This window comes from Paroedura picta, chromosome 2 (genome assembly GCF_049243985.1).
Source record: "Paroedura picta isolate Pp20150507F chromosome 2, Ppicta_v3.0, whole genome shotgun sequence".
Classification (NCBI taxonomy): Eukaryota; Metazoa; Chordata; class Lepidosauria; order Squamata; family Gekkonidae; genus Paroedura; species Paroedura picta.
Genome location: NC_135370.1, coordinates 135,635,730 through 135,650,014, shown reverse-complemented (window position 1 = coordinate 135,650,014; position 14,285 = coordinate 135,635,730). Strand labels below are relative to the sequence as shown.

The 14,285-nt window shown below is 39.6% G+C and overlaps 1 protein-coding gene across 1 annotated transcript in view; it reads left to right on the top strand.

Annotated features, from left to right (window-relative positions):
* The window catches only part of RYR3 (ryanodine receptor 3), a 367,896-nt gene that overhangs the window by 218,530 nt on the left and 135,081 nt on the right, over window positions 1–14,285 (top strand). The window contains exons 50-58 of the mRNA XM_077322945.1: window positions 213–353; window positions 2,303–2,466; window positions 2,773–2,851; window positions 4,371–4,460; window positions 6,761–6,904; window positions 9,160–9,222; window positions 11,064–11,139; window positions 11,269–11,392; window positions 12,679–12,794. Of these exons, the coding sequence (XP_077179060.1) occupies window positions 213–353; window positions 2,303–2,466; window positions 2,773–2,851; window positions 4,371–4,460; window positions 6,761–6,904; window positions 9,160–9,222; window positions 11,064–11,139; window positions 11,269–11,392; window positions 12,679–12,794 (997 nt within the window). The remainder of the gene's footprint in view (window positions 1–212; window positions 354–2,302; window positions 2,467–2,772; window positions 2,852–4,370; window positions 4,461–6,760; window positions 6,905–9,159; window positions 9,223–11,063; window positions 11,140–11,268; window positions 11,393–12,678; window positions 12,795–14,285) is intronic.

The following is a 14,285-nucleotide window of genomic DNA, read 5'->3' as shown; positions in this document are numbered from 1 at the left end:
CGGCTCCCTCAGTGTATTTGTATTATTCTCAATTTAAAGTATGAGCATATCCCCCCCTCCCCAAAGATCAAATAAGCCAGTCCTTACCCAATGTGGTTCGCAAACAAAGGAAAAGAATCAACAAAAATCGAAGCTATACCAGTGGAGTGAGTTTCCTATTTTGTTTTTCTTTTCTATAGAAGAAAATGTTATGTTTTTTCTGTTATTTACAGCTTCTAACAAATCACTATGAGCAATGCTGGAAATACTACTGTTTGCCTTCAGGATGGGGAAATTATGGAATTGCAGCTGAAGAAGAATTACATTTAACTGAAAAACTTTTCTGGGGAACATTTGATTCCCTATCCCATAAGGTAAAGATAGTAATCAAGATAAAGGTTTGAAAGAGACCCTGTGAAAAGTATTAAGGCTGCTATAAGCTCCCTAATTGCTTGTTTAAAGTTGGCTTCTACTTAATACTGTTGAGAATGACAGTGAATGCACTTAGCTCAACCCAAATATCCTGCTGTATCAATAAGGGCTCTATTCAGACAAGATCCTCAAGGACCCATTGACTTGGTAGGAAAAATGACATTAAAATGGGGACAAAATTCTCACAGTGTCACAGTGATGAGATACAGTGTCACAGTGATAAGATACAGACCTTGATGATTCTTAAAATTCAGCAACTATAAAAATACAGGCTTGGGAAGCAATTTGTTGTATGGGGGTTTCATATGTAAGCATGGATTTTAGTTTTACTGTTAATGAATTTAAAATTATCAATTGATGAACTGCATCCTTGTTGGTTGCAACATGAAATTAAAAATTAAATTAATTATCCATGAATTCTGCAAATGGATTCCTGAAATACAATCCTTTTCTTTACTGACATTTGTGAATGCCATAACCAAGTGAGAACATTAGCTATTTATTTTTTCTCTTACTAACTCATAACAAGACTATGGAAACTTGTATAGAATATGGTAGTTAATTTTTAGAGCTGAAATGCAAAAAAAGTGAACCCTTTAACTGAGGATGAATAGCATTTTAAATTTTTCAAACGCCAAAAATGTACATTTAAAGATTAAACTGCAATTGTGAAAGATATTTTCAGAGCTGAAATATTGCTGTCAATATTTCCCTGATATGCTGCTCTTTGAGCACCATATTTTTTCTTATTGGCTTTTCCCCCTTGGAAACAGTTATGTGGGCAACCAACTATGAGAATCATGTAGTGAATGGGGATGAGAATAGGACTCTACATAATCAGTTGGGTACATGCTGAATTCATTGAAGGCAGATGAAGCCAATTGAGAGGAAATGTCAATAGTCCTGTCAATAGCCCTGTCAATAATTACATGGACAATCCCAGCCAATCAGGGATTATATACTACAGTGGTCCCCAACCTGCGGGCCGCGGCCCGGTGCCGGGCCACGAAGGCCATGGTGCCGGGCTGCGGTTCCCTCTCCCCCCCCCGCAGTAAAAAACTTCCCAGGTCGCAAGCTTGCGGCCCAGGAAGCTTCTTACTGTGGGAGGGGGGGAGAGGGAATTAGGGCCGCACCTGCGCATTACGCATGCACGGCCGGGCTGCGCATGCGCACATGCGCCATGCGCAGCCGAAAAATGCCGTGCATGCGCGCACGCGCCATGCGCAGCCGAAAAGTGCCGCGCATGCGCACACACACCATGCGCTGCCGAAAAGTGCCGTGCATGCGCACATGCACCATGCGCAGCCAAAAGTGCCACGCATGCACGATTTCGGGTGCGCATGGCACATGCGCGCATGCACGGCCGCACATGCGCGATGCACGGGCGGGGCAGTTGCCCTGCCGGTCTCCAACCTAAAAAAGGTTGGGGACCACTGATATACTAAACTGGATGTCATCACAGAACTGTGTAGTCCATCAGGTCTGGCTACATAGTGACACCACTAGGCAAACATCCAATTTATAGTGAAAACATTACCATTTAATTATTTTGCAGTTATCATCAGAGAAAATCACTGCTGCTGCTGAAATGGCTTGTGAAAAAGCACTCCCTCTTTCAGATCAGTTTTAGCATTAAAACTTGTCCCTGTAACAACTTGTATGGCTATTGTGAACAGAGTCTTTGAACAACTATTTCCTCACAGAAAGGATGATGTGTGAATATGGTCCTTTATGCTGGCTTGATCTTCTGCTAGGGGCATGCATCTTTTAATATTTGCTTCTTCATTTAACAGCATCTACTAATGCTGCTTCCATATGGCTGTGTTGCCTGAACTAATATTTTGCATGTTTTTCTATTCAACTTTCCAACCAGTTCCTATCTCTTCTGCAGAAGTATGATCCAGAGCTTTTCCGAATGGCCTTACCATGTTTAAGTGCTATTGCCGGGGCTTTGCCACCAGACTATTTAGACACTCGAATTACCTCAACTTTAGAAAAGCAGACTTCAGTAGATGCTGAAGGAAACTTTGATCCCAAACCTATCAATACAGTGAAGTGAGTCATAGCAACCTTACTCTTAATTACTAATGTGGGAGCCTTATTCAAAGCTGCTCGAGTCCTTGCTGCCTCTTTAGCAGGAAGGGACATTATACAAATTTCCCCTGTTTGCTCCTTGTTACAAGTAATACAGAAATGTCATTATAATAATGCGGTTGCATTGTTTTATTCTTTGTAAACAGAAATGTAATGCGAAAACTTAGCTTCTTTGTGTGTTGAACTGGAATAGCGTGACCTATGAATTTTCCTTTTTCTCTATTTATTTAGCAGAAGCTAAATGATACTGCTCTTTTATATTTGTAGCTTTACTCTTCCTGAAAAACTTGAATATATCATCAACAAGTATGCTGAACATACACATGACAAGTGGGCTTGTGAGAAGGTATGGCTTATTGTACTCCTGACAAGTGGCTATCAGAAAAGGACAGATGAAAAGACAATGAGAGATGAACATGGGAAATCTGTTCAGTTTATGTACCTAACAAATTTGCTTTTCAGAGTCATAGGCTATTGATTAAACCAGAGCAGCACATCCTAGTAACTATTTTCTTTATTCTTTTGTCCTGGGGAGAACATGGCTGTAGATTTTCCAGCAGCTGCGGAATGCAGCAGAAATAACTCTGGTTACATTAGAGTGTGTAGGTTTTATTAATAGGTTTCTGTTTCTGATTGGAAAAGGTCTGGTCATTATGACAGTTTAATGGGGTCACCTGAAGACCCAAAGGAGTTAATGGAATGGAATGGAATTAATAGAATTTGGTTTCTGGACTGCAGTCTGAGGGCATTAAGGCAGCAATTGCTTGAAATTCAGCAGTATGACAAAGTGCTGCTTGGATTATGGAAACTGTAGGAATTGTATATATAGTCATATGTACATATATTTGCACATTATTTAGGACTCACTCTATACACAGGTGAGACAATTCATTTGGATGGAATGGCACTGTTGCATGCATAAATAGTTTCTTCATCTCTATATGATGCTAAGTAGCTTGTAGCCAATTATATTGGCTCATGGATTGGACCTCAAAGAGTTAGACTTCCCCTCAGAATAGGATTTCCCCTTAGCAGAGAGAGGAAATAATCAAAAATCCCATTTGCTTCTAAGAACAGAAATGGTCTGCCACCACTAAAAATAAGCCATCAAATACAGGCCACTTAAACAAACAACCCCCCCCCCCAACCTATATTAGTTTTCAAACAGTATGTGTCTTTTTAAAACCAAAGCATGATACTGGTAATCTTCTTTTGTTGTTAGTTCTTAATATGTAAAAATCACATATTAGATTCATACAATCTCAGAGCTGGAAGGTACCATCCAGGCCATCTAGTCCAACCCCCTGATCAATGCAGGATAAGCCTAAAACATTCATTATAAGTATCTATCCAGCAGTGAGGGGGAGCTCATCACCTCCTAAGGCAGTGGATTCCACTGAACGACTCTGACTGTGAATTTTTTTTCCTGATATCTAGCCATTACACTTACATATTGATAATGATCTCTGAACATGAAGTATCTGCTTCTACATGAAAGGCTTTGTAGTTTAAGAGTGGGGAACTATAATCTGGAGAACCGGGTGATTTGCCTTTCCTCCACATAAAGCCTGCTAGATGTCCTTGGGCCAATCACAGTTCTCTCAGAACTCTCTTAGCCCCACTTATCTCACAAAGGTGACTGTTGTAAGGAGAGGAAAGTAAGGCAATTGTAAGCCGCTTTGAGACGCCTTAGGGTAGAGAAAAGCGGGGTATAAAAAACCCTTCTTATAATCATCTACAGGCCAATTCATCAATTCTTTTTTTTCTTTTGAAAAATAAATTTTATGTGAGCAGCTATTGCAATATCCTATGCAGTTAACTCCATAGGCTAATGTGCACTATGTGGATTGTGTGTCTGTTTTCAGAGTAATAGTGGATGGAAGTATGCTGCTTCACTAGATGAAAATATGAAGACACATCCTTTAATAAGGCCTTTTAAAACATTAATTGAAAAGGTAATGAAGAAAAGCCTGAACTGATTTATTCAATGAAATAGCAAGTTTCATGCACAATTTTTCATTAATACTGTTACAGTGTAATCCTAAACAGAATTAATCTTTTAAAGATCATTGATTTAGGCCCAGGATTGTACTAGTAGTCTTCCCTATGAAGTTGTACCATGATGATGTATTAGTTCGCATCTGAAGTCTCTCATCTTCCTTATTTCCCCATGGGTTAGTATTCATCCAAATTCTGGTATGAAGCTTAATGTTTGATGCCACAGTCTATTACAGTGCAGAATATTTAAGGCCATTGATTTCTGTGTGCTTAAGCGCATCTAAATCTGAGTTGAATAAATATCTCTTTGGGCAAATCCATGCTGCTCTTATTGTAGCAAAATCACAAGTTTCAGAATGGTTTGAGATATTTGACTTCTAATAATTGACTACACAATGTGCTAGCTACTTTCCAATCACCTCTGTACTGCACTTCCCTCCTTTTGAAATAAAAAAATACAAATTTCACTCTGCTGACAGGTTTTCCCTGGATGGAATATATTTTATAGCATTTTGACATGCTTGAATGGAAGGCACCTTGGAGCTTTTAACTCTAAGGCTGTAATTCTGTGTGTAGTTTGACAAATTTACAGCTGCAGAGCTACTTTCATCTCAGCCCAATTAAATTAGTGGGCTTAAACTGGAGGAACTTTGCCTAGGATTGTACGATTCGTATCACTGAATTTAGAATGATTTCACAGAACTACTTTGTTTTTATTCTTATTAACATAATAACATTTTACCTGACCTGCAAGATCCATCAGCCTGCAACATTCTGTCTTCCCAGCATATTACCAATGCAGTTACATTGAAGGGAAACAAAAACCCAATTATTATATTATTCGGGGCGGGGGGATGCACATTAGAGTAGCAAACAAGACTTTGGTTGGCGGCTGTTCCTTTGTTAAGTGGATTGCAGGCTGATGCTCATGGATGATAGTTTTTCATCAGTCTGAGCCAGGTGATAAGTTTGGAATCTCTCTTGAGTATATATAGAAGGAAACATCAGAGCTTGGAGAAAGCAAGCTGAGGGGGAAAGGAAGATACAGCAAAGAGTGGCAGTTTGATGGTGGAGGGAGACCTGGGTTCAAATGTTTCGGAAAAAAACACATTTGCTGCACAAGCCTGGAGGATCCTTAGGCTCATGCACTCTCTTCTTACACACAGTTAATTTAGTATTTCCTGATCCATAGCAAACCATAGTTCTATATTACATTCACACTGAATAGAGTAGTAAGATTTGTAAACTGCTGGTGAACTTTTTTGTCCTGGTACCAAGGGAACTACTTATGCAAGCCAGGTGGTTGGGGGTGGTGGATCTTTATGGATTACTCTTCACTGGATCAGGATCAGGATGTACAATGCATTACAGACTTACAGAGTTGCATGATTAGAAGTTAAGTTTGTGTGTTGTGTATGATCATGTTGCTTCTGACTTATAGTGAAGTTACCAGTTAATGACAGCCTTGCTTTAGGCTCTGCAAACTGATGGTCATGGCTTCCTTTATTGAATCAATTCATCTCATATTAGGTCTTCCTCTTTTCCTAATGCCTTCAACTTTTCCTGTCATTACTACAAGTATCATATGTGTAAATCATTGGTTCACCTACAAAAAACATATCCCAAGAACCTGTGAAATATACATTTCACTACAGTTGTTTTCAAAATGCAGCTCTTGCATTCTCTCTTCCCCCTTCTATATATGTATAAATAACTGCAGTTGGAACTATAATGAAATGTATATTTCACAGGTACTTAGGATAAATATATTTCATATCATAGAACCATAGAGTTGGAAGGTACTTCCAGGGCCATCTAGTCCAGCCCCCTGCACAATACAGGGACTCAAAACTACCTGCCCAACCACTCAGTCTGCCTAAGTTCATAAAATCAGCATTTCTGTCAGATGACTATCTAGTCTCTATTTAGAAACTTCCAAAGAAGGAGAACTCACCGCCTGTTCCTCTATGGAGGAACTGCTTTTACTGTCAGGAACTTCTTCCGGATGTTTAGCAGAAATTTCTTTTGGATTAATTTTAACTTATTGGTTCTGGTCTGATACACACACACACACACACACACACACATGTACAATCATGCTTAGAAAATGATTATGTTATTAAAAATCAAACTTTGAGGGCTGACTTTATCTCATTCATTTCTAGATTGGCATATTGACCATTGTGATGGTGGGGGAAATCCCTTTAGACTTTTTTTGATGAATCATTACAAACTTTGAATAAACCCTTTTTTTAAGGAAAAGGAAATATACCGATGGCCTGCCAGAGAATCTCTTAAAACTATGATAGCAATGGGCTGGAGTCTAGAAAGGACCAAAGAAGATCCGATATTACAGCAACGAGAAAATGAAAAGTTCCGCTCTATATCACAGTCCAGTCAAGTAAGCACACGTTTCTTTCAAACACAGAAATACATATAAGTTTGTTCATACTTGTTATATGATTAAGTTACAGATAATTTCTCCAGTTTCATTTGGTTACTTTTTAAGGCATTCTAGCATGGTGGGCTAGTGTTCTGAATACACTAAAAAAACATTGTGATCATGACTTATCACACCCTTTATCTTATAATAAAGTAGGTTGAGCCTGGAGGTGAAGAGCTGAGATCTTAGCACATGTTTTATTTATAAACTGAGGCACTATCAGTCCTTGTGAAGAAGGACTCCAGGGAAAATGAGTTTAATTTCTATTTCATTCAAATTTCAAGAGAGATCTAAAAAAATCCTTTTTTAATCAAATAATTGAGGGAATCTTCGACATAATCCCACTTTGTGATGTTTTCGTTAATGAAAATAACAGTAAGGAAATTTCAGATCTCTTCTTTTTCATACAGTGGATATGAAAATATGTAAAATAATAACTATATACAATAGTCATTAACATGAGACAGCTGATGCTTGTTGTGCCCAAGCATACCCAGGGTCTCACAGTCTTTTCTGACTTTAATCAAGCCATTCCCTTGGAACTGAATAGATTTGTAGCTCTGTTCTGCCTTGGTGTGTTGTCTGTCCTCTTTCTTTCCAAAAGATTCTAGTCATCTCTAAAATATTAGTGTATAATTTCATAGACCAGCTGTAGTCCTTCTGAAGAAAGCTACCTGTCAGAGTGATGGGGTAGGGGGCAGAAAGAAAAAGTGACAGGCACAAAGAGAAGAGAGAGAGAGAATAAGAAAAAGGGGTGGCAGAAAGGACAATGAGTGAAAGTCTGAGAGGAATAGGAGAGGGGAGGAAGCAAATGTAGGGATAATGGGATGGCTGTTCCCTCAAATTTCTTGAGGGCCCCAACTTATGATATCTATTGCAAACTCTCACAGTAACAATCAAAAATCCCTCTTTTAAGTTATCAATTCTTATACCTCAAATATTAGTATATAGTTTTATAGAGGCAAGTTACCTGCTACTTCAGGCCCTCCAGTCACTCCAGGGAAGGTCACACCTTTTCCCCTGATATGAATAGCTTGATACTTTAGCCTCCTGGTGCAGTTAAGGTTTCATGAGCATCCCTGGAATATATGTTAGAGGATTCCTGAATCCCTTGTGGGATTCATTCACTGTAACTAAAAACATCTGTACAAAGGATTGACAGATGGTTTCAACAAAAAATTGTTGACCATTGCACAAGTACATGATAAAATTTAAAATGCCCTAGAGAATTAGGTATGGAAGTGAGCAACTGAAGCTTTTAGAGTTGCCAGACCCCTTCTGGCAACCAGCAGTGGGGAGACTTACTGGCAGCATAGGCCCATTATGCACGGGCCATAAGGCCCGCACTGGCGGCGGCAGCGCTTCGATTAAAATCACTGAGAATGCATGCTGCTACCGCAAGTGCGGGCGTCTCCCAGCCCCGAGTTCTGGAAGACCCGCGTTAAGCGATTGCAGGATCTTCCGGAGCTTCCCGGGTAAGCCGGGGCTGCGGCGGCCCGGCGCTGTGCATAATCAGCAGCATAAAGGGCCATAGAGAGGCATGGGCTAGCTTGTGGGGTTTTTTTTTTTTTTTTGTAATGCCATTTTTCAGATTCTACAAGGCAGCCCTAGAGTTTCTGACAGGCTGCCCAGCCTTGACCTGCGGTGTCCCTTAAGGGACAACGCTCGCTCCTGCGGGCTCCTTGGTGGCACAGAGCTGGCAGGGGCGACCCCCCGCTCCCCCCAGCCCCTCCCCACGTCCCCCGCCCACACCACTGCACTTACCTTGGCCAGGCCTCCTAGCCCCGGCATAAAGCATGCGTGTACAATGCCGGGGCAACCCAGCATGCCCCGCTCCCGAGCGTTCATGGGAAATGGTGGGGCATTTTTCCCTGGCGCAATGGCACGGCGCCAGCGCGCGGAATCTGGCACCGTGCATAAAGGGCCATAGAGAGGCATGGGCTGACATGTGGGTTTTTTGTTTTTGTTTTGCAATGCCATTTTTCAGATTCTACAAGGCAGCCCTAGTGTTTCTGACAGTACCTGTGACCTAGCAGAAGTTCCCATTGCCTAGTATCACTAAGATAAGAATTTAAACTTCTAGTTTAGAAAAAAATGTAATAGAGACATTTAGAATCATTTATATCACTACAAATAGCTTGTGGGTAGAATAAAATTAAAGTTATGTGCATATTGAAAAATAAAAGCTAATATTTTATCTTTTATATCAATAGGCAAATGGATACAGCCCTGCTCCACTTGACCTGTCGAATGTTGTACTCTCTAGGGAACTCCAGGTTTGTTTTAAGATATTCAAAGATATATAACTTCAAAAATATCATTCATTTTTAATTAGTATCAACAGTGACCCACATGAGAATGTGAATGACCTGTCAAGTAATGAAGGCAAAGGAGCCAAGGAGCAAATAGAGCCTGAAGCAAACTAAAGGTTGGGCCTTGAGATCTGAAGAATAATTAACTATTGATAAGAAGACACTGAGCAGAAATAGGATGCCTGGAATATTGGGGGAAAGCTTAATAGGGGAATTCTGCTCTTTCATAACCTGGATAGCCTAGCACAAATCTGATCCCTTCCCATTGGATCTTGGAAGCTAAGCAGGGTCAGCCCTAGCTTACACTTGGAAGAGTGGCCTCCAAGAAATGTCAGGGCTGTGACACAGGGCAGGCAATGGTAAACTACCTCCAAATGTCTTGTGCCTGACAGCCAGACAATTTTATAACTAAGTTATATGCTTGCCATATGATAAATTAATAAATATTAATGTTCTTGTGACTTCTTTGTTATTGAAGCATTGTTACCTGTAACCTAAGGTTATAATGATCCAAAAACAATAGGAGTGAATTTCACATATTGATTCAAACCAACTGGTCAATTTTTATTTATAGGCTCTTAATGCAAATGTAGAAAATAGATGAATATATTGGTTTTATGGAACAAAATTGGTTGGATCCAAGAATGCTCAAACATCTGCCAATTTGGGGGGTTAGGGAGCTGTTTGAGTTCCTTAATGCAATCCAAACATATTCCCAGTTGGCACACAGTCTGATTGTGAGTATAGTATACTGTATACTGTAAGTATGACTGCTGAACAGGTTTATTAAGAAACGTGGCATATTTAGTTGGATCATAACTATTAACAGTGGTTGGAATGCAGATTTTTGCAGTATTTTGTTTCTCCTCCAGTAATCCGAACCTCCCAGAAACTAGATTGCGGGGGTTTCTTGACTAATATGGATTAGTAACCTTGTGCAATGAGGGGGGAGTGGCAAGGAGCAAAAATATTATCACTATTTCCGGGGTTCAGATGGAACTACTGAGGTGAACGGGAGGAGCACAGCAAAGAATTATATTCCTGCCTCTGAGCTTTGGCTCTTGAAACTTTTATCCTGAAAATCTTGTTGGTCTTAAAGGTACTATGGGAATAAAATCTAGTGTTCTACTAGGGCCCATTCCGCAAGTGGAAAAAAAATCCCCCCCCCCCGTGCACGAGCGCAATTTTCGGCTGAAAATAAAGTGAACTTGCAAACGAGGCTGTGTTGTGCTTGGTGACTTGGGGGAGCTTTAAAGCAGTTCTGTGGAGGGACTGTAGCCAAAGAAGCCTGGCTGGGTGAATGAAGGCTCGCGGGTTCGTTGCTTTCTGCTCGCTCCAAGAAAAAAAAATGGCGATCGCTTCGCCGAAAGTTCAGAGGAGAGAGCCAGGGGGAGGGACTTGGCTGGAACCGCAACAATGGGAATGCACAGGTCTTTTTTGCTACTGTTGCAGATTATTTGCAAGAGTGTAGCACTTTTCGGAGGGTGAATCCACTTCCTGGATTTCCCTTTAAGCGCTACAATGAATCGCTTTTTGCGGGACTGTTTCAGGAGTGTGGCAGATTGTGTGTGACGTCGTGCGTAACTGCAAATTAGTAGAGTTTACAATTTGCAAGCCTTTTGCAACATTGAAGTCATGAGGAATGGACCTAGGATAAGCACCAGGGGTTTGCTTCTTTTTAAACTATTTTAGTACATTTCTTACATATCTGTGCCGTGATATTTTAATAAACTGTGTTTTAGAAATGCTATGGAAACATTAACATTATGACAAATTTATTCTTTCTCTGTTTTGTGATGATATAGGGGATGGTTGAGGTGGTGGCAGAAAACTATCATAACATTTGGGCTAAAAAGAAGAAAACTGAATTAGAAAATAAAGGTAAGGTTGAAATGTTTTGTAGAAAACCTAAGAATAAACATATAGAAAAGCTGAAAATAGTGTAATTATTAACATTTTAAAGCTGATAGCATAGCAGTAAACAACAACAGTTGTGTTGCCTTATCACAGGTGGAGGCACCCATCATTTATTGGTACCTTATGATACTTTGACAGCCAAAGAAAAGTCTCGGGACAGGGAGAAAGCACAAGAACTTTTTAAATTTCTTTTAGTCAATGGAATTGTCATATCTAGGTAAGTAAAATGTATCCCAGTCTTATTTTTATCTTTTTTTTTTTCTGCCTTTATATTGTGATATGTTGTGATGAATCATATAATAAAAACTTTACCTTTTTAAAAACTTAGACTTATTTAAAACATTATTTTGAGGATTAACTTTTTAAAAGGTATTGTTGAAGCTGAAGCCACAACAACCATGCAAAAAAACAAATATACTTTTTAAAGCCAGTTTGGTGGTTAGGAGTGCGGACTTCTAATCTGGCGAGCCGCCACAAGCAGCCATATGCAGCCAGCTGGGTGACCTTGGGCTCACCACGGCGCTGATAAAGCTGTTCTAACCGAGCAATAATATCAGGGCTCTTTCAGCACCACCCACCTCACAGGGTGTCTGTTGTGGGGAGAGGAAAGGGAAGGCAATTGTAAGCCGCTTTGAGAGCCAGTTTGGTGTAGTGGTGAGGAGTGCAGACTTCTAATCTGGCATGCCGGATTCGATTCTGCACTCCCCCACATGCAGCTAGCTGGGTGACCTTGGGCACGCCATGGCACTGATAAGAACTGTTCTAACTAAACAGTGACATCAGGGCTCTCAGCCTCACCCACCTCACAGGGTGTCTGTTGTGGGGAGAGAAAAGGGAAGGTGACTGTAAGCCGCTTTGAGCCTCCTTCGGGTACAGAAAAGCGGCATATAAGAGCCAACTCTTCTTCTTCTTCTTGCTTCACAGCATATAAGAACCAACTCTTCTTCTTCATTACTATATTGTTCAGTCATATCCAGTGGGATTATGCATGTTCTTTACACTGGCGTATATACATTAATGGATCAATGCAGGAGCTAGAGATAACATACCATTCTGTGACTGGAAGAAACATGTTGGTTACAAAAGTACTGCTACAACTATTTTGGGTCTCTTTGTCATGAAAGTACCAGCTAGGAGAGAGCTATTTTGAGGCCTCATATCCAAATTATTTGTTTCCTGACCATACCATGATCTAGTGATTTTCTCTCTGTCTCCCTTCCCCCACTTCTTACTGCTAATAGATTATAATGTCTATACATTTTTGTATCATATTTCTCATGCAACTGGCCAAGCACATGAAAACAAATGGCTAGATATATCATAAAAATACAACACAAAATATTTCAATAACTAGTTTTCCCCTGTAGTAATAGTTGCCATGAAAATAGACATTTTGAAATTATATTGTAAAAGAAAAATTACCACTTCTGATAAAGTAACCCAGTGTAAACAATACAATTTAAATAATAATAAACAGCATGTTATTTCAATCTCTTTCCCTAGAGGTTTAAATGACCTAGAATTGGATGCTTCATCTATGGAAAAAAGATTTGCCTACAAGTTTCTGAGAAAAATTCTAAAATATGTCGACTCTGCTCATGAGTTTATTGCACATTTAGGTAAGTTGCTCCAAAGTTTCTATGTTACTAATCATAGACAGCATCATTATTTTATTAACCTGTCAGATCCCAGACCAGCTTTAAATTACTAAGAATCTTTTGTTCTTAGTGTAAAAATAAGCAAAATCTCATGTGAAATGACCCAGATACAATCCAAACATAATTTAACAATTTTATTCCAGCTATTGTGCAATGAAGATTTTTAAAATAAGGTTCATGCCTTCATTTCAACTGCTTATTACATATTCTTCAAACCAAGAGGATAAATTTTCCAAAACAAACAAGATTCTACAAAGATAGTTAAAAGTTAAATTTTACAGTGTTTCAGTTCAAGAAAATAAATTCCCCCAAACAGAAATTCTTTACTAGTTGAGTTGTCCTCTGCCCAAAAGTCTCCAAAACAGAAATCTCAAATTCTAACACATCTTACCTCAATGCTGAATCTTACATCAATGCTAACTCTTCAGAATACTAGACTACAAATTACTCTCTATTTGCTCTAGGTCAGACATGTGTGACAATAGGCAGCATGACCATATTATTGCAATAATACTACACTGATCAGCTGCCCTGGAGATAATAGCTACTATGAAGGGTGGACAGTATGACAATATACCCCTCTGAGGTCTGTCCTCTCCTCAAACTCCACCCTCTCCAAGCTCTACCCCCAAATCTCCAGAATTTCCCAGAATGTTTCATTTTTTCTCTCAAAAATCATAACATAAAATGCTTCATATGTTTCATGCATGCTTTGTCTCTCTTTCTCCCAAACCTGGTATGTTTGTCTCAGTTGTTCTCCACTACTGACCTTCAGTGCCAACAGTATTCTGGAATCTCTTCCCAGAGTTGCTACAAACAGAGAAAGCTTTGTCCATTTCAGATACAGAGCAAACACCAAGACTTGTAACAGAGTAATGTCCACCCATGAAGAAAGGAGTACCTATTGTTTCAAATAGGGCTCTTTCAAACAGGCCCTTGGAAACTAAGAGTTTCTTTGTTGTTCGAAGGCAACACAGTAATCACTAAACCACAGGGCTGTATTGAAATTATTGGTCTCTCCTATAATGATCTCAGCCCTCTGGCTGAATAGAAATCAGAAATGTCATCATGTCATCTTTTTAAAGACTGATTTTAAATAATCATTTAATTACCCCTGAAATACTTAAATATGAGTCAAAATAATACAAAAAAACCCACATATGCCAATGAAATCAGAAACAGGAAAATGTACATATCATCCCTCATCCTTTTTATTTTAAAATTAAAAAGATAAAATAACATTTCTGAGATTCTCATCCAGGCACTTTCAGAAAGATTAGATAGTTTCACATCTGAAAGAATCCATTATGGTTATCTTAAGGTAAAGGTAAAGGTATCCCCTGTGCAAGCACCGAGTCATGTCTGACCCTTGGGGTGACGCCCTCTAGCGTTTTCATGGCAGACTCAATACGGGGTGGTTTGCCAGTGCCTTCCCCAGTCATTACCGTTTAC